This window comes from Stylophora pistillata, chromosome 11 (genome assembly GCF_964205215.1).
Source record: "Stylophora pistillata chromosome 11, jaStyPist1.2, whole genome shotgun sequence".
NCBI lineage: Eukaryota > Metazoa > Cnidaria > Anthozoa > Scleractinia > Pocilloporidae > Stylophora > Stylophora pistillata.
In genome coordinates, this window is record NC_142529.1 from 25,804,198 (window position 1) to 25,824,669 (window position 20,472).

A 20,472-nucleotide genomic window follows, 5' to 3' on the forward strand; every position below is an offset into this window, starting at 1 on the left:
ACTTGTTTCATTTACTAATCAGGCATTTGTTTACTCTTTATATGGTTTGATAAGGGAATTATACAACAAGCCACCGAAGTGCGGGAGGTCATTTTCACTATTGTCGTAACCAACGCAATCATGTCTTGCTGAGTTTTTTTTAATTTCGTGCAGTTAGTTTAATTTATTTCCTCCCAAAAACGTTTCTCAGAAGGCTGACAAGGCGTCAGTTAATTTGTCGACGACGTACTTTGTAATGGAAGGGGAAATAATTTCTCACGTCGCCCGAGGAATTTTATCAGAAGTTTCCGAGTCAGAGAGCGGACACATAAGACAGCTCTTGACATATACTTTCTTTTAATGTTTTAAACCCTAACTCGTGCAGTTATCATTCTTAATCAGTATAGTGAGAAAACTAATAAATAAAGGTGACTGATTATTGAAAGCTTAAAAAGCCTCTATCTCAAAGAAAAAAAAAAATATATATATATATATATCAGTTTCGCAACGCTAGACGGTTCGTTCAGAAATCTGTTGTTTGCGACCACAGAGCTGTTCATCGGGATTTGCTACCACGATTAGCATTGGGAAACCGAAATTATCCTCTGAAAAAAAAAACAATGCTTTGTTCTCTTCACTCTAAAGGTTTACTATTCATTTACGAAAGTTAGAAGTCAAAACTTTAATGTTTACATACATACTCTGGAAGGTACCTCAAAACAAAACAGGTCATCTCGGAAATAACGAGGGGCTTCGACAAATCTTAGGCCCACCTTCGGCGGTTCACTCGCAAATGTCAACTTCGAGTTCACAGAGCCAAATGAGAAAAAAAAAATTAAATAATTACTTTGACGTCAGATTTGCTGTGATTGACCACTGACCTTGGAATAGCACGACAACACGCCACTGAAAATTTCTCCACCTAGCTAATGATGTCAGAAGTTAGAAGACCCGACTTACACTCATTATCGATCGCATACAACTTAAAAACTGGTCACAACTCACTCACGAAATTATTTCCACATTCCATTTAAGTCAAAGCCTCTATGTACACACCAAACAGTAACAAAATGGCACAAAACTTTGTTGTCGATGTGGCACTTGAATGTCCTTTCACCAGTATGTGACCGAGTGTAACCTGGGCACCTAGCTTGGCCTTTCTCGACCCAGTTCTCCCCTTGCAGCTGCAGGTGATTACATTTCTAACAAGTCATTCATTCTCTTGCCTCTGTTCTTCTCCTTCACCCTGTTGTACTTGTGAAGCAGTAATGGCCTGAATTTGTCCCAGCAGTTGTTGAACATCTGGTTGGTTGGGATCAATCGCGACGTACACAGCGTTATTGTCAACTAGCGGTACACCATCTTCTGATGTCACTGGAACAGCGGTACTCTCTTGCAGCACATGCTCCGTGACCATCTGAAAAATAAATTGACGAGAGTAAAGTCATTCTGTACTATTAAAACACGCATCCGCACTCGTGATTCGCTCGCGCCCATTAACAAAATGGCGGAGTCCGCCATAGATGTGGACAGTATTAATTTTTCTCGAAAACGTTTACAGCAAACCTTACTTAAACCAACAACTTCGCTTCGTATATTTTCCACAGGTAATTCGCGCGCGCGCCCAAGAACAAATTGCTTAGCTACTCAGTGAAGTGAACATTAAGTTCTTTTTTGGGGATCGGAAACAACCTTTGAAACTGTGAGTTGGCGCGACCTTTTCGCACTCTGTAATGCTGTGGCACCATCAAGTTTTAGCAGGCCTACGCCGTTAGTTGAAATTAACAACAGAAAGATTTAGCACCGCGTTCGCGTGTAATGAGAAGGCGGTGCCAAATCTTACTACTCCTTGTAAGTCATGCAAGGGCGCCTTCAAATCACCCATGACGTGAACTCACGCAAAGCTAAAGCAGCAAAGTTCACGCTATTTTACGTGAAACATGAAAGAGCAAGCTGACGTCTACCGTTTCACGTAAACGGGGCGCTTAATCTCTCCAAGAAAGCATGAATTTACCATCAAAAGCGTGACTTTAAACTCTATCTATAGCGTGACGTGACGCACTACCTCATTATGTTGCCCTTCAGCTTGTCCTTGGATCATAACCTCAGTACCAACAACCATTTCAGTTTGCCCAGTTCCTTGGGAGGCGTTAGCATCGCCGGGGACTTGTATCAAACCGGTAGGATTATGGATCAAGTCAGCTGCCTGTTGAACTGCGGCCTGGCTGACAATCTGTTCCGCTAGTTCAGCGCTGATCTCTGGAATGGTGACTACGGAAAAAAGAAGACATAAAGGGAGGTTTCCTAACAAGTCTCATGGATAAATATTTTTGGCTGAACTTGTGCTGCTGGCTTAAATTGCTCTATCCAAACGTTTTACAGCCCATTTCGATTGTGTCGCAAAATCAGAAGCAAAGTAAACTCAACAAACAAACAGAACAGAGAAAACCATTACTTAACATCATATCAAAGAAGCTTACTAAAGCGCGGGAAAACGCTATTAGTCAAGGGACTATTGGTTTTACATCTGATTGGTTCAGAGCGTGGCGCAAGTTTTTTGAACCAATCACAGAGCATAACGAAGCCGCACCAAAGCAATCACAGATTTCTCGCGACACTCGAGGGGAAACTATTTCGACAAACAACAATTCAAAACAGACTTGGCTAAGGCGCATGCGCCCGCGTGTGATATTTTTTTATCTTGTCTATTCTGTTCGAGATAAAGTCAGTATTTTGTTTAGCAATAGTTTGATTCAGTGCTTTCTTTTGTTTGTCAAATATTTCCACCAGTGAATTTTTTCCCTCGCGCGTCTAAACATAACGCGAGAAAAACAAAAACAACATCAAAAACGTCAACAACACACGAAGCCGTGCAACTTTACCTGTTGTAATCTGAGGTTGTCCGGCGTCCTGTTCGCCTTCAGTACCGCTCACCCCACCGCGTCCAAGCCGCTGTGTTTGTACCTGATTCAGTAAATGCTGCGCTAAAAGCAACTGCTGAGCCAAAGTGATCTTAAACTCGCTTCCCGCCTGGTCTGCGCCTTGAACAACAATCTGTGGTCCCCCGGCCCCCTCGGTCACTTCTGCACTCAAATTGTGAGGGACAATCTCGCCAAGGACCTGGGTAACTTGTTGTAAGAGAGAAGTATCCGGGACTTTGGATTCTTGTGTCTTTGCTGTATCTGTGACTTCGCTCTAACGTTATAACGCGGAAAGGTTTTTAAAACTGTTAATCGTGCACAAATTCAATGATAATTCTTCACTTTAAAGCAAGACCTAAGCGATCCCGGATTTCTATCAATACTTAAATTAAAATTGCCACGGTCACTACACTACTCCTATCATGAAGTGTATACTAACATACCTCTTGCTCTTTGGCTGCCTCGGTTTGAAGTTCACCTTCAATATCAGTTTTCCCTGCCTCGTTCTCAAGTAGAGTTTTGCCTTCGTTCTGAATACTTTGGGCAGCAGAATCTGCCTCAATAGCTCCCAGCTCTTTCTGATTATCCACGTCCATATTTTGCCGAGAGGAGCCGTCGTCATATTTAAAGTCCGTCTGGCTCTCCTGACTCGCATGTTTAGCATGAGTGTTGAGATGATTTTTTAAATAATTGAGCCGAGTGAATTTCTTGTCGCAGTGTTCACAAGCAAATGGTTTTTCTCCTTTGTGGATGTTCAAGTGTCGTTTGTAAGTCGTCAGGTAGTTGAATTCTTTGTCACAAGTGTCGCATTTGTACGGACGGACCCCTGAAGAGAGAGACAGGGCATCGTTAGGGAGCTATAATACTGAGTTTATTGATTTGTCAATCAATACCTGTGTGTAGGCGAATGTGGTTCTTGTAACTGTCCAAACGTGTGAATTCTCTCCCACAGTTTTCGCACCTAAAGGGTTTAAAGCCTGTGTGAAGGCGGAGATGCCGCTTGTGACTTCCAAAATCTGAGAAAACTTTGTCGCAGTAGTCACACTGTCAAAGAAAGAAGACGTCATTAAAACCATGCTTCTTTAAGATCCACTAGGATTAGCCATGTTCATACTGGCAAGTTTTTGTCGTGTTCATATAAGAATTTAAAAAGGTTTTCCAGGAAAATCCCCCTTTCCCCAAACTGACAAGTAAGGTCTTTGCCAGTGTGGACAAAAATGTCATAATTTTCTTTAAAAAAACGACCACAAACTCACTTTAAATGGTTTCTCCCCCGTGTGAGTACGTGCATGTCTTTTCAGATCTCCTAGGTTAGCAAATCCATGGCCACACTGCTCACAGGTGTAGGGTCTTTCACCAGTGTGAACACGAATGTGCGTTTTCAAATTGTACGACTTGTTGAACTCTTTGCCACAGTATTCGCACGGATAAACTCTTCCTGTAAAGACAATCCCGCACAGTGTTTGAGATAAGCAAAAAGGAAACGTTAAGTGAAATTCGAAAGAGAGTAGTGGTCCAGCAATTGCTTAGGGTTACGTTTAGGTCATTCAGCAACTAATCCTTGCGAAATAGTAAATAGGGTGATGGTGGAGGTGGAGCAAAATACGAGGGAGGTCTGGGTTGGGGCCATACTTCAGGCGACCCGACCCAGACCTCCCTCATTTTTACACTCCTCCACGACCAACGTGTTGTTTCCCTTCATGTTTTCATGTGTGGACATGCTGTAATAAGAAACGTTGCAACAGATGACCCCACCACAAAAAAAAAAAAAACACAAAAAAAAAAAAAATACCATAACAAGCTGGTGAGAACTCAAAGCAAATGAAAGATGAAAGTAATCAAGGGGGTAAGCAGTAGCAGATCCAGTCCTTGAGCTATAGGGGGTGGGGAAGGGACTGTTTTTTTGGGGGGGGGTGTGTGTGTGTGTGTGTGTGTGTATGTGTGTGTGTGTGTATGTGTGTGTGTGTATGTGTGTGTGTGTGTGTGCGCGTATGTGCGTGTGTGTGCACCTGCTGGCTTTTCTTCCTTTTAATTTCCTTGTGATTTTTTTTTTACCCAAAATAAGGGGGGGAGAGCACCAGGTCCCTCCCCTTGATCCACCACTGATAAGTTTCTAAAGAAACTCTGTTGCTGTGTCTGTGTCAGTGGTGTACAAGATACTGGTAATTTTGTATCATCAGATCAAATAATGTAAATTGGCCTTCGTAAAGAGTTTTCCAAGCTGATGTTTTGAGCATTAACCCTAAGTCAGAGCGAAGAATGAAGGATTAACTCTCAGAATGTCAGTTTTAGAAACTCTCTACAGTTGCCAGTTTACATTATCAACTTGCTTGAATGAAAGTAGGCAAGCTCTAACACAGAATCACACAATCAAGAGACCCAATCACAACTGGATCAAGGTTGCATTTAAATCCCCATGAGGGAAAATTTTCTGGAATGATTGAGTCCATCAATATTGAATATATCAACAAAGTTGAAATGGTAAATTGGCCACCGTTACGATTATAAAGGCTGACATTTTGAGCGTTAGCCCTTCGTTGGAGCAACGACGTTAGCCCTTCGCTCCGATGAAGGGCTAACCATTACATTATTACATAATTTCCTTTCCATATTACATAATTGTAATGGTGGCGAATTTACCATTTCAACTTTGTTGATATATTCAAATTATTTCGTTACCCCCACCAATGCAGTCCCGAACAGTTTCTTTAGAAACTATCAGCCTTTATCCATCAATATTGGCTGATAGTTACAGACTGCCTTACTATTGCATATGTAAAATAATATCATTTCAATAAAATCAATTTTCTTGCGAACAGTTACCTCCACTTGAAACAATCCTGGTGCTAACTGCTAAAAGAAATCATTAGCCATTACAGTAAGTGTGAAATATCTTTTAACTGATAATTTAAAATAATTCATGAAAAGAAAAGATACTAGTATGAATCTCGTTCAATAAGAATAGCCTCAAAGACCTCTCAGAGGTGCTATGACAACTCTTATGGCCTTTCATTTCTCCACTAGCCTTCATAGTTATAACTGCCAAAAAGGAAAAGTTTGTGGTTCATTTCAGAACCAGATATTTTAACAAATTCTCATAGTAAGCAGGGGTTTCATTAATGTTTTCAATGGGAGGGCAACTGGTTTTCACAGGCAGGAAAAACGTTTTGAACTGAACTTCTTTATAAGATGAACTTTCCCACAGATGGTCAAACCAGGTGGGCAAAACTGTCCTCACGACCACTCAATTTGCCTGGTGCCCGGGCCCTTAATGAAACCCAAGTAAGTATCATATGAGATATATAGAGAACAGAACCAAGAACTCACATACTGATGCTAGGGTATAAAGGTCGGCACACACGAGGGGACTAGTCCCTGCGACTAGTCCGTGCGACTAATCCCGGCGACAAGTCTTTGAAGGGTTTACACGAGGGGACCGGTAGCAGGGACTAGTCCCTTAAGGCATTCACGCGAGGGCACTCAATTGAACAAGAACATAGGAAAATTAAGAGGCAAAAGATGTTTCTTAGTTTGGGGCGTTACACGAAAACAAAATTGGACTATTAAACATCAACGCAAATGAACTACACTTATTCAGTCGGATGATTCATGCTTATATGTGTTCCGTTCTCGTTTTGTTTTTTATTTTTAACAGACACAGAGTCAAATTGGGTAAAAATTCCATCAAAACGGCTCCAAGACATCTGTATATGTTTACAAAACTAGAAATAGTTTTTTATTCATCAGTTGTAGAAATCTAGAATTCAGGGAGGATTCATAGAAACTGCAATGTTTACAAATACCGTAAGTCACGCATCATACTGACCCGTGATTGGCTTATTTACCGTTTAGTCGCAGGGACTGGTCGCACAAACAGTTCACACGAAGGGACAAACATTTGTTTCATGCGACAAGTCCCTGCGACTGGTCGCACGAATTCAAACCAGTTTGAATTCGTGCGACCAGTCGCAGGGACCAAATTTTGGTCCCTGCGACCATAGAAATGTGTAGTTCACACGAAGGGACTAGTCGCATGAAACTGGTCGCTGGGACTAGTCGCAGGGACTAGTCCCCTCATGTGTACCGACCTTAAGGGTTTAATTGACCAAAAACCAACCTGCTGTGGAATTTGCTGACCCAGACAAAATAGCTACATCTTCATTCTCCAGCTGAGCATGCACTTGCCCAGTGGTGTCCATGACACCAGATGGCTGCTGCATGTTCTGCGCAGCTGAATGAACTTGACGTAATACCTCATTTGCTTCTTCATCTGGAACTTCAGCTTGTACAATCTCCATGACTGAATGAGGAGAAGAATATCATCAGTCGGATCAACAATTATGTAGAAGTGATGTTTTAGTACGGTAAATGGTTTGAACCCGGGGGGGGGGGGGGGTAAAATGTGGAAGTGTAGTGTGATCATCCAGGTGAGTGTAGTCCTGAGAAGGACTGTTGTCAGTGGTGGTGACTGACATTTTGACAACCTGTGTGGCAGTCATCATCAGAGTCGAATGAGTTCTCAAGTGTTCCTTGACTTTGATGATGACTTCCGCACAGGTTGTCAAAACGTCAGTCACGACCACCGACAACAGTCCTTCTCAGGACTACACTCACACAGACAATCACACTACACTTTCACAGAAGTGATGTTGATCCAACAAATGTGTAATTGCACATTTTCCAAATACAGAGCAGAAAATCCAAATTATTTTTTTAACCCTTTCACCACCTTGTATGACCAAGACAGAATTTCTCATTACTGACAATATCAATACAATATCAAGCAGACAAGTACTGAGGATAAAGAAAAAAATTAATATCAATTGAAGGAGTTATTTAATAAAGTTGATCCAATGGCAAATTCTCTGAAGAAACATCATAAGAACTATAGGGCAGACAGTAAGGGGAATTACTAAATGAGATCTTGGGAGTGATATGGTTAAGCTAGCAAATTTACCTTGTGAGGCTGTTGTCTCTACATCACAGTGATGCCCAACATTTATCACTGTAGCTTCAATCGTTTCACAACTTATCTGTTGAATCTGTGACATCTGTGACAGCACGTTTGCTGCAGTAGCTTCCTCTTCACTTGACATGGCTGTAACTCTTTCTTGACCATGAAATCACTTTGAAGAGAAGTTAAAGACAGTTTAAAGAATTTAAAGCTATTTTACGAGTACATAATCATTACTCTAATCAGGGCAACTGGGGAGGATCCAGGATTTAGTCAAGAGGGGTTTGGAGAATTGTTCCCTTTCTGAGGGGTCCAAGATTTTGAAAATTAGGTCTCCAGAAACATGATTTCCAGCGTTCTGAGGGAAAATTTAGGGGGTTCGATCGAACCACCCCTGCATGGATCCACCCCAGGGCAGTAGATAAATTACAAAGGGTATAAAAACTGAAAAGGTTTGGCTTGGAAGGAGAGAGGCAGCTACCACGCTTTTCAACAAACCTTTGCACGGTGAACTCAAAATGACAAAGTTCTAGTTTGAGGCCTACACATAGCTGAGGAAAGACTGTTGTGTCACAGTCTATTGCCAAGTTACTGTAATGCCACAAGACCTCTCCTCCTCGCAAGAAAATTTAATAAACTGCGAGAGAGAAGAGCAGAAGTACTCCCGTACTCTCCATGTACCTGGTAACTTCATTATGCAAAGACCAGGAAGATTTCTGACAATATGTTAGGCCACTCAAAGCAGACATTTTTCTTTTCAGATTTACACAGTAAAAGACAAAGACCCACTTGAGTTACATACAGCTGTACATATATACCTCTACAGCATTCTTTGGTTGTAGACTCAAAAATATCTATAATGGCTGGGATTAAAGATACACCTGCATAATGCTGCACTGCAAATTTGATTTGCTGAAATCTTTTTCTTTTTTTTTTCATCAGGCTTCTAAAATAAGTTGGGAAAGTTGTTAGAGATTGTTTTTTTTTTCCAAGTACATAAAATTTCAGCAAAAATATTGGCATATGGCACATTTAAAATGTTTATATATTTGATGTAGTGTCAAAATAAGGCATATGTGCATAGTTTTAATAAACTTAATGCCTAGCAGTCAAAAATTAATACAGAGTTTCCACTGAAAGGTTCTTTTAAACTTCTTAATAGTATAAGATGTTTGTTTAAAAATGTAGAGTAATTACAAGAATTTTCTCTTTTTTTGACTTTTTTTGATGTATATTGGTTTTCAACACTTAAAAAAAAAACATTTCTGACCCAGAAGTATCCACAAGTTCTAAAAATTCGTCAACTGAAAAAGTCTTAGAGATCACTTGACATTACCAAACCACTGGACACTTCTTTAGGTTGCCTGAAGTATTCTGTAGGGATTTGGTGAATATTTATAACTACCGGAGCATTTAATCTATTTGAGACTAGTACGCCCAGACACCGGGCATTTAGCCTTAATTCGTAGTTTACTGCATGCAGATGGTTACAAAACTGTGAATAGTTTCACCTGCGATTGGAGACATGCAAAAAAAAAAAATATATATGACAGAGACAAACTTATCAGTCTGAGGGTTCTTTCGTAATATCTCACAAAACTGTCTTTACTATTTATGAGGAAATGTTGACCAGGAACAAGAATGAATATAGATCTCAAAGTTGACAGGTTATATTTACAATTAAAATCCAGTCAAGTTTGTTAGAGAATTGACCATAATTTAAACTTTATTTTCCCCAGTTCCGACACAAGAGTAGAAAACGGATCAAACAATATCCTTCGTTGCCGAACAAACTTTGTAATAAACCGCCTTCTATACATCCCTTTCCTTGTTGCAAAATGCGCGCCATGTTTATGTATAAGATCAACTGATTTTCAATGACCGTTTATCGTTACGAATTCAAAATGTAAACGGAAGAAAATCAGTCGCTGCTTCTGCTGCATACATTTTAAGAGGAAACATCAACAGAACTTTTTATATCGCGGTAGAGGCTGTCATTGATTACACATGTTGCAGGACTACACATAAACGGAAGAAAAAAGCTCATCTTCCCAAACAACAATGTAATGGACAACAGCGCAACACACTGCATCGAAATTCGATGCTTTTCCTCGGAAATTCCCGATAAAATCCGGATTAAATGAAACAGGACAGTCACAAACATCGTTGATGGTTCAAATCCTACCTCCAAAAGGACAGAAAGTAGAAATCTTGCTATGTCGCCGCGCCTTTCCAATGTAAAGCAAAGATGGTGGACGCTAAGCAAGCGTGGTTCCTTTGCGAAAAACCGACTCCTTCCCGAAATGCACCTCAACTTAGTGTCTTCAGGATGGCGGCGTTGGCAAAGCGTCGCATTCAAAGCTAGAAATGGTAAGTTTCGACTCTATTTTGCAGTATTTTGAATAATATTTTATAAAAATCTATCTATTTTATGTTTCCAGCTCGGAATACGTGGTTTCGTTTCACGATCATTAGTTCTGTTCGGTAATCGCATTCCCTTGCGTGGCATAACTCGCCTACGTCACTGGTTAGTTCGCTAACATGATTGGTCGACTCGCCTACTCCCCGTATCTATTTAACTCGCGTCTTTCAGCGTACGCGTTTGTTTCTTCGGTGACTTTACCGTCATTTACCCGCCCTTTTACCTCTTTTGTGATCACGGAAAAGAAGCGGAAAAGAAGGATCGAAATCTCTTTACGCGTTCCTCTCGCGATCGGTTTCAAAACGAAGACAAACTTCTGATATCCGGAATTATAGGGATTTACTTATTGAGGTCGTGCGTAATTTTAAACCGCGAAGTCAATATTCTGAAGTCAAGGTCTCGTTTTACTCCAGCATCAACTGGCTGTGATTTCCTAGCATGAATACTATAGTAGAAGTAGTTCCTGAGGGTGAAGTAACCTGCTTTGAGTATGAGGTATCCACTCAACTGCTGACTTTAATAGGTAAGTTGTGGAAATCATTTGAATTACATCTGTTTGATTGTGCATCAAATTCAGAATTTCTCTGTATCCTAAGTGTAATCTTGCTTTTTGTTTTCTTTTTTTTCTGCATAAGCAGAGCCTTTTGCAACAGCAGAGACACCTAATCATCTTTCAGATGCCACTGAGCCTAGAGCCACAGAATCTGGTGCCATAACAGACCCACCTACCCATCCATCAGATGCTGCACAGCACATTGCCTCCAAGTCTGACGACTCCAATCTTTCGGCTGAGGCAGAGCCTGCTTTGGAATCAGATCCTTCAGTAGCACAACCTTTTGATCTTTCAGATGCTGCATGGCCTGCCTCGGAGCTATATACAGCAACAACACCTCCTACTGATCTTTCTGTAGCAGGGGAACCAGATATCAAGTATTCATTGTGTCAAGTAGACCCAACCACTCCTGTCCTTCCAACACATGTTCCGTTGACCTTCACTCTTGTGGAGAAAGCAACTAAGCGAAGAGGAGATAGACTGATTGACAGCATGGGCTTCTCCTATAACATACGCCGCAAAGGAGCTAAAACAACCTGTTGGCAATGTACCATTAGGAGGAAAGGGTGTTACTGTAAAGCTGGAGTAGTGGAAAGAAATGGTGTCTTCACCTTTGGAAATTTTTCTCATAATCATGAGCCCCCAAAACCAAGAGCCAAAACACCCTCACGGAAGACCAAGACTAAGGCAAAGGTAGTAGTGGAGCAGTTTAAGCCTGAGCCAACCACTACAGATGAGGTATTACACTTCTACTAGTTTAGCTCTTTTTTCATTAACCTCCATGAGTGTACACACTGTAACTAGAATCTAATTTATATCTCAATGCAGTTTCACCACTGAATCAAAAAGTAAGGTCAGGAGAAGAAAGGAAATGATCACCAGTGAAAATAGTTCTTGATTCTTAAACATATTCTTTTTGTCAGTACAAGGCTGTGCTCTAAGGAAGATTGAATGGAGCCCAGTGCTCTGAAACTGTGAAATCAAGGGTGCCCTGCATATGCTTTGTATAAAAAAGACTAAAATTCCTGAGTTGCCCAAGAGCAAAAGTAAGGTGCCAAGGGCCACCAGTCACTGCTAGACCACAGCTTTGCTGTAGTACAGTGGAACCTTGATTTAACAAACCTCTATATAAGGAAGTCCTCGGTATAACAAAGAATACTTCAGTTTCAGCCCAACTAAAGTTTTAGTAAAATGTATGCCACAGAACCTCAATATAACGAACCCTTGATATAACAAACCAAATTCCCCATTCCCTTGGCACTTTATTAAACTGAGGTTTCACTGTATTGGAAATGTGCAGATACCAGTGTGGAGAATATGCATACTGATCTTAGGCTGTAAAGGGTCAATACTTCTCTCTGAAATCTTCTTTTAGCTAGGGCCTCCTCTTAAAATACTTTTATTATAACTTTGTCGTCATCTTTTAAGCACCCTCCCAAGGCGATTCTATCAACAATTCTTTCAACTTTCTTTCTTTCATTCTTTCTTTACTTTTTTTTTCTTTCTTTCTTTTTCCCCATTGTATGTTTATGTAGCCCTATAAAGATTACTTAATTTATCACATTCTTTATTTTCAATGATTTTACTTGACTTTTTGAACAGGTGTTTCAAGAAAATCTCCAGCCTGCTTCTACTGTATTCCAAGCATTGCCTGAACCTTGTGGCAGCATAGAACATTCATTTACAGAAGTAAACCATAATGCCACACAGCTGCTACCTAACAATAACCAGTCTGGTTTAGTTGAATCAGTTATTCAGACTTCACAGCCTACCCCTGTACCTCCAGCAAATGTTCCTTTGACATATCACCTTGTGGAGGAAGCATCCTTGCGGAGAAGGAACAAACTGATTGATAGTAAAGGCTTCTCCTACAATGTTCGTCGTATAAAAGGTGTTAAAACTTACTGGCAATGTAGCGTGAGGCCAAAAGGAAACCACTGCAAAGCCACAGTGCTCGAGCAAGATGGATTGTACACTTTTGGCCAACACCCCCACAACCATGGTACCTATTCAGGAACCCTAACAGCTGCTCAGATTGTGTCCACCATTAAAACAAAGGCATTGGAAGATTTATCAAAACGAGCTTCAGTCATTGTTAGAGAGGTATTTCTTTCAGTCTTTCTATTTCTATGTGTTTATGAGCTTACTATGTCCCAATGTCATCAGCTGGAAGTTACAAGAAGGAGTAAAAAAAATTTCTACTACTGTGGGCATAATCTTAGGGAAAAGACATCACTTATTGCCAGGGGAGGGTGGAGAATTTTGGGGGAATCACATGCTTTTCAGGGAGGATGGAAGGAGGGTCAGTTCTTGGTAGTACTAATGAGGAACTTTACAACTTTGACTAACAATTGACCACTGATGAGAGGACAATCAACAGAGCCTTATGGAGGATTAGGTGTCAAATTTTATCACGACACAACAAATATCCCCTGACCCCCCACCTCGGGTGATAAATAATGAATAGTCCCTTAGTCAGGGGCAGGTAACCCCCTACCCCCTGCCTCCCTTCCCCCTACCCCCTGCCTCCCTTCTCCCCTACCCCCTACCTCCCTTCCCCCTACCCCCTGCCTCCCTTCCCCCTACCCCCAGTCTCCCTTCCCCCTACCCCCAGTCTCCCTTCCCCCTACCCTGCCTCCCTTCCCCTACCCCTTGTCCCCCTACCTCCCTCCCCCCCCACGGCAAATAATTGAGTTTTCCTTTCCCATTTACACTTGGTGGCCTGGCTCTTTTAATCATTACAGTAACTACAATTTTTATTTTAAACAGACTCTTCAGGAAGCTCTACCTATAACCTCTGTATGCCCGGCTTTGCCTAAAGTCGACCATATAGTGCGTGCAGTGAATCGCTTGCGTCAGAAAATGAGGTCGGAGGATGTGAAAGACCTCAATTTCTCCCTAAAAGAGGACGTCATTCCACCAGGTTTTTACCAAGGGGAGGTGAAAGTAAAGAAGCAGCGTCACCTTATTTTTGCTACAGAACAACAGCTGAATCTCTTGGCTGCAGCAAAAAGTTGGTACATTGACAGAATTGACAAGATGGTCAAAGTCCCCTTTCACCAACTGATATCAATTAGCACTTTTGTAATGTCTGTGGAGTCTGCAAAACAGGTGCCATTAGCATTTATCTTAATGTCTTCAAGGAAAAAGAGAGATTACAAGAAGGTTAGTGTGCATAAGACTCCCTTTATCCTGGCCTACAACTCCCAAGATCTGATTGTTAACTCTTCCCTCTGGCTGCTACACATTTCCTTGTGAATTTGTGTCAAGAATTTGGAGTTAGATCCAGATAACAACTTCTACCTGATTATTTTGAGTAGTTATTCTCATTACCTTTTTTCTGGGTAATGTATGGATATTATAGGGAGAATTTACTTCTCAATCAATCCTCAGTCTTTCTTTTTCAATTTAAGCAATTGTCAGAGCTCTCTTTGATTGAGAGTCCTTGCATCAAAACCAAATTTGCCATGACAACCAATTTGAGCAAAGAAAAATTCAATTTATATGCTAATTGTAAGCCAAAAAAAATTTCCTTCTTTAAGTGCATTTTTGTTCCTTTATCTACAGATTTTGAGAGAGATGATCCATCTTCTACCTGGGGAATGGCTTCATGTGCAGTTTGTTACAGCAGATTTTGATGAGGCATTGTGGGGTGCACTACGGTGTGTCGTCCCACATGTAAAGCTGCAGGGATGTGCTTTTCACTGGACCCAGTCTGTGTGGAAAAAGGTAAACTATGGATCTTTCAAGTAAAGCTTCGCACACATGTACCGGGTATCATCATCATCTGTGCCCCTTGCACCAGTAGTCACTTACATAAATTGCCATTAAGCTTTCTGACTGACCCTCTCTTTTCTGTTATGCCAGCCCAAGTACTCATTATCCCTTCCACCAAACCTTCCCCCCTCTGCCCACCCCTCCCCACAATCATCTGGGAGAAGTTTGTCTTGCAAAGGACTGTTTTTGAGACAGTGATTTATGATTTCCCTCTCTGGTAGTCAAAACATCCTTTGTTGACAATCTTTTTCAGGCCAACTCTCACCTAGATTGTTAGACTACCTGATCATTTTTACCAACATGATAACCCGTTCAGGACATTTAGAGAAGCACAGAAAAAAAATGAAAAATCACTTGCCTCCAGCTCATGTTTTACAAACAGTAGAAGTGTTCTCACAACATTCTGCTGGTTCATTACATCAGTAAGAGTGCCATCTACTTAATTTTAAAGTGCCAGTAAACTTTGATTTTCTCTGGGTTTAAGGGCACTTGTCGTATCTTAGTGATTTTATAAACTGATTTAGATTGTTTAAATTATATCTTCATTTTTTTCATATTTGGTGGTTTATTACTAACACCAGTTAATTGATAGAAAGTGCTCTCTACTGAGTTTGTAATAATGATTAACCAATTTTGTATGAGTTTAAGGGGCACTTGTAGTATCTCAAAAATTTCATAAACTGATTTAGACCGTTTTCATATTTTCCTTAACTACAAAGACTAAGAGTTTGTTTACTTGTATTTTATCAGATGCAAGATCTTGGTCTGCAGTCATTGTGCACAGATCATAATGGTATGCACAAGTACCTTAGGAAACTTCTTGCATTACCCTTACTGCCTGGCAAAGAAATTTCTACTCAGTTCCAGCGACTAAAACTACAGGCAACCACAGAGACACTTTGGGAACTAATAAACTACATTGAGGACACATGGATCACCAACATTGCTTATCCTATTAGGGATTGGTCTAGCTATCATCAGCCAATTAGAACTATGGATGACATTGAAGGCTGGCAGAAAGTTCTCAATGGTGAAACCAGTAGAAAGTGCCAAGTTCCTTTTTACACTTTAGTTCAATCACTGTATCAAGTGGCCCAGATTTCTGTTCAAAACATGCAGTTGGTAAGCAATAAAAAGTTGATCAGAATTCAAGGTCAGGATTGCCATCACTTGCAGAAACCAATCAGTCAGTATTGGACCGAGTATAGGAAAAAGGAAATAACAGCAGCAAAACTTCTAAAGCTCTGTTCAAAGCTGTCTGGATCACCCCCAAACTGCTGTCAGTCCTGACTTAAATAAATAATAAATAAATAAATAAATAAATGATTTAACAATGGACATCCACTGGGTGGCTATTCTTGTCCACTGTTCCAGATCGAATTGGAATTTGGAATGTTGGTTTTTCAAAAATTTCTTTCAAATATCATGAGATTTTAACCATTCATTAAAAAAAGCTTGTAATTATTTTTGTCACTGATGTTATTTATTTACCAGCAGAAGCTTTTAACCTGCCAGTAATATGTAGAAGCTTACTTGCAAATGATTTGTTTCTCAATTTCTTTTGTCATAATTAAAACATCCTTCTTCTTTTTTTTTTTTTTTTTTGCGTTCTGTTTTGTATCTTGTAAATATTTTTCATAGGAAGTTGTATATTGCAGTTGTGTATTCAAAATGTTATCCGGTCATCCGTAAATACATATGCAGGTATTCTTTCAGAAGTAGTATTTGTTGTATCAAAAACTCTTACACCATTGATAAGGTTCTTTACCTTTTCCAGAAAAAAAAAAAGATTTCACTCAAGTAAAAGAGAAATATGATATATTACAGTTTAACAGTACTTAGCATTAACAGTGCGGTTGGGGTTAAGAGAATTGTTAATATTTTAATATTTATTAGTTCTACAGAGTTGCAAAACATGCAATTTAAGTATTCTATTTGTTGCAAGATGTACCACCTCTGTTTATGTTGAAAGTATTGTTTGTAATGATTATTATTATTGCAGTATGTGAGGTTGTAAGTGTTTTTTCATTGTTGCTAGAAGTATTAGTATTGTTAATTGTGGTAGTTACCATACTATATTATTGCCTAATTCCAGTATGGTAACAATGCAATACGGAAAGTGGGGTAATTTTTCTTACTCATGATAGCCACAAAGTATCCGAAAGAAATTTCTCTCGTGTTTGGCTCGTCACGCAGTTTATTCTTTCTTCCTTGCGAGGCTAGTTCGTTTTGAGAACACAATAAACGCGCGCGTGGAATAGCAAATCCCTTGGGCTCTGGCGCATGTGACTTTTCGCGCATTCATCCGTGCGACTTGTTCCCAGGTTTCTGTCCTCCCCCATGGTAAGAGGAGCTTGGCATCGAGATTGTCACTCGCGCCAATCGAGCGCGTGCTACAGAGCTAACTTTTTTCGTGCATTTGGCGTCGCCCCATAAAGTTATTATTGTCTTTTCATCACGCATAGTAGCCTTCGTAGCCTCACTTTGGAGTGAAAATCCTATTGATTTTAAACATTTTGTCGAGGCGAGAAGGGCTACTTCAAATAAGTATTAAAAAATAACAACTAGGCCTGGCGGTAAAAGGGAAAGCGAGACGTCTTCGTAACAAGGACTTTCAGCACTGATTTTATTACGGGATAACGGGTTGAACCGAAAACTAACGCAAATAGCAGATAAGTGTTGGTAACTTAAACATATTAGAAACAACTTCTTGGGAAAAAAAAAACAAATGAAACGAAAAAATACATTAGGTGGAGCAGCTCTCGCCTCCCACTGCTGTGGCCTGGGTTCGAATTTTGGACTTGGTGTCTGGTCCTTGCTCCGAGGGTTTTTCTCTGGGCCTTCTAATCTTCCCCCACAGCAGCCCACATTCTAAGTTGTAATTCGAGATGGGAACGGTGATTAAGAAGAAGCGGTCAAAAAGTTGCAACAACAGTTGGACCACTGTGATGAAAAATGTCATTGTCGATAAGAGTACAGAAGAACACGCTAAACCACTGACGATTTGTTAAATGGAAAAGACCTCTTGAGCTGACAACTGCGCTTAGTGCGACTTCTAGAGAAACTGACTGAAAAAAAGTGAGACTTTGCTAAAATGTAGCTGGGTCAATATACTGTCATTAGACCCCATTATTACGTGCGGTACAAAAGCGCGTGAAATTGAAAGTGTAACAGACGATCGAAAAACGACAACAAAGTTAACAAAAACGGTAACGGGAAGGTATGAGAAAAGAAACGAATTATAAATAATTCCAAATCTGATTAGAAAGCATTTAGATCTTCCAATGGTAATTCTTAGAGAGGTCTTGGACTAACGAAATTTGTGTTAATTAACATTTCTTAGGTGAAGCTGTTTTCCGTGGAAAGCCTATTTGGAAATACTAAATGACAGTTTTGAAACCTTAACCAATTACCACGATGATCTCACGAGGGGCGAAAATTGCTTTAGGAGGAGCGTTCTGTTTCGCCTCTGCTATAATTTGGCTGGTGCATGAAATGCAAACTGCTGATCGTAAGAGGCTCAGAGAAGGTGTTATCAGAGATTTAGAACGACAAGAGAAAAAGAGAAGAAATCTGGAGGAGTTAGAACAACAGATTGAACTAACAAAGAAGTTACAAGAGCAGAGAGACAAGTGACCTTTTATTTACACCCAAAGAGAATACTGCGGAACTTTGAGGGGACCATAACTTATTTGTCTTGGGAATGAAATAAATATACTGGGCAGTTTTGGTAATTTAAAAGGGCGGCAAAGATGAGAGATCTTTATGGAACAAAATGTTATTTAAAATAAGCTTGCAAGCTCTTGTTCCAGCTACTTTTTAGTCACGCTATTGAACGTTTTTTAGAGTAAAAATTATCATGTGATTTGCTGAGGTCTCCTTTTTTAATTATTTTTAATTATTCGCCGGGCTTCGAGTGGACATAGAAAGTCGTATCGTCAGCATATTGATAACAATCGCATTGTTATTCCTTCTGAAGATCAGCAACGTAGAGATTAAAAATTACTGGACCAAGAATGGAGCCCTGCCGGACGCAGGACGCCAATTTCAACTGTAGCCATGTCCGATTTTCTATCATCTATTTGCACCACCTGTCTTCGATCCGTAAGATAATCAACCATCCATAGTAAGAAATCCTTAGAGAAACCAACGTTATGCATCTTGGTAAGGACAGACTTGAATTGGACGGTGTCAAATGCTTTGCTGTAATCTGCACAAACCATTAATGTCACCTCCCCTCTGCTAGACGCTCGTATCAGGGCATCTCGAATTCCTAATAGAGCACTGGTAGTGGAATGTCCCTTGCGGAACCACGAGATGGTTGGAACAATAAGAGCTTCCTCGTTTATGTATTCAACAAGCTGGTGGAGCACTAAGCGTTCAAACACTTTAGAGAGCGTTGATAGGATAGACACGGGGCGGTGATCTGTATCACATCGAGGTTCACTAACCTTAGGGATCGGAGAAATTCTTGCAATCTTCCATAGTTTAGGAAAACTCGATGTCACAATGCATCTGTTAATTATGTGCGTTATAGGGCCAGAGATGTAATCCTTTGCCAGTTTCACAAACTTCACCGCTATCTGATCCATGCCAGTCGACGTGTCAGAACGAAGTTTACTTATTTCTTGATCCACATCTTGTCTCGTTACACAACGCAATTTAAAAGAAGAGCGGAATTAGGTCTGATCTTTCGTCTGGTTTGGTGCTCAATGTTCTTTCATTAGTTTTAATAAAGAATTCGTTCAGTCTATCCGGATCTGCTTGAAGACGTTTGGGGCTGGGATGGAGAATACGATGAATATCTCTCCAGACTTCCTCAGGTCGTTTTGAAGAGAGCGCGTTGATTACGAACGACCATTTGGACTTATTAATTGTTGATTTAAGTTTGTTACGCACTTCTCTAAACGTATCCCAAGAATCATCAGTGTTGTTTTCATGAGCTTCACGTCCCAATTTATTACGCTCCGCCTGCAACTTGCAAATCTGATCGGAGTTCATCCATGGTGCAGGTGAGCGTGTCACCTTTATCCTCGTATCCACTGGCTGACTGCCTGGCACAAGCTGCTATTTCTCCCATCGTGAGAGAACCGGTAGCTGGCTCCAGGCTGATCCAAGAATAACGGTGTTTTTCTTTTTCGGGAGCGAGCACAAGTTGAGCGCGGATCGAGCGAGAAACAATCAGGACTTAGCGTGAAAAAGTCGTTCGCAGTCTTGTGCGATTCATCAATTGCGTTCACCTTATTCTTATATATATATATATGTATACATACATACATACATACATATATAGGTTAATTGACCACTCCCTATAGGGGTTTTTCAGGGCCAACACCCACCCATCCTACCCAGGGGAGGACTTCCACCACACAGCAATCTCGTTTGTGGAAAATTAACGTCTCCTACCCCTAACCCTGCAGGAGACGGGACCTACGGTTTATTCGTCCTTATCCGAGAAGACTAGAATATCTATCCATTTCTTGATTATAGAAAGGTAGCAAATTCTCTTCAGTTATTTTAAGACCTTGAGTATTGGTCCAGCCGGGGCTCGAACCCTCGACCTCCCGCACAGCACAATCCGGCGCTCTAACCAATTGGGCGGTTAGAAAACTAACAAATATGCCTGTTCGACATTTTAGATTAAAGAAAGGAATTTTTATTTGTCAGGATAAAGTCGTGGACTTTTAAAAAGTAATGTCCAAGAAAGCCATCTAGTTTGCAAAAGGAAACTGCACAATACTGAGTGGATTAATATTGTTCAGTTAACGTGATAAGGGTTTAAAAATTCCGTGTGGCATGAATAACTAGTCATAACTTCACAGCCAGTCTCTGGATAAATTTCGGGTGGCAGTCGTGCAGTTCATTA

The 20,472-nt window shown here is 40.5% G+C and overlaps 2 protein-coding genes across 6 annotated transcripts; one reads left to right on the plus strand and one right to left on the minus strand.

Annotated features, from left to right (window-relative positions):
• Nucleotides 1–317: 317 nt before the first annotated feature.
• On the minus strand, nt 318–10,435 carry LOC148720840 (uncharacterized). Of its 4 annotated transcripts, none has more exons than XM_088737850.1 (10): nt 10,040–10,435; nt 7,858–8,026; nt 7,018–7,200; nt 5,724–5,750; nt 4,157–4,338; nt 3,794–3,944; nt 3,344–3,726; nt 2,862–3,174; nt 2,045–2,250; nt 318–1,396 (listed from the first exon to the last, which is right to left on the minus strand). In XM_088737850.1, exons 2-10 carry the CDS (start codon nt 7,994–7,996, stop codon nt 1,190–1,192), a joined length of 1,791 nt encoding a protein of 596 aa, XP_088593976.1. In that variant the 5' UTR covers nt 7,997–8,026; nt 10,040–10,435; the 3' UTR covers nt 318–1,189. The 4 variants fall into 4 exon arrangements, with proteins under 4 accessions (XP_088593976.1, XP_088593975.1, XP_088593974.1 ...); XM_088737849.1 differs by having other exon boundaries at nt 5,724–5,753; nt 7,858–8,006; nt 10,040–10,434; XM_088737848.1 differs by having other exon boundaries at nt 5,724–5,753; nt 7,858–8,010; nt 10,040–10,434.
• Nucleotides 10,137–16,612, plus strand: LOC111336757 (uncharacterized). 2 transcript variants are annotated; one of them, XM_088737843.1, is made up of 7 exons: nt 10,137–10,224; nt 10,690–10,799; nt 10,912–11,567; nt 12,432–12,932; nt 13,599–13,994; nt 14,397–14,558; nt 15,357–16,612. In XM_088737843.1, the coding sequence occupies exons 2-7, from the start codon at nt 10,715–10,717 to the stop codon at nt 15,894–15,896; spliced, it is 2,340 nt and encodes a 779-aa protein (XP_088593969.1). In that variant the 5' UTR covers nt 10,137–10,224; nt 10,690–10,714; the 3' UTR covers nt 15,897–16,612. The 2 variants fall into 2 exon arrangements, with proteins under 2 accessions (XP_088593969.1, XP_022798641.2); XM_022942906.2 differs by having other exon boundaries at nt 10,915–11,567.
• The last annotated feature ends 3,860 nt before the right edge of the window (nt 16,613–20,472 follow it).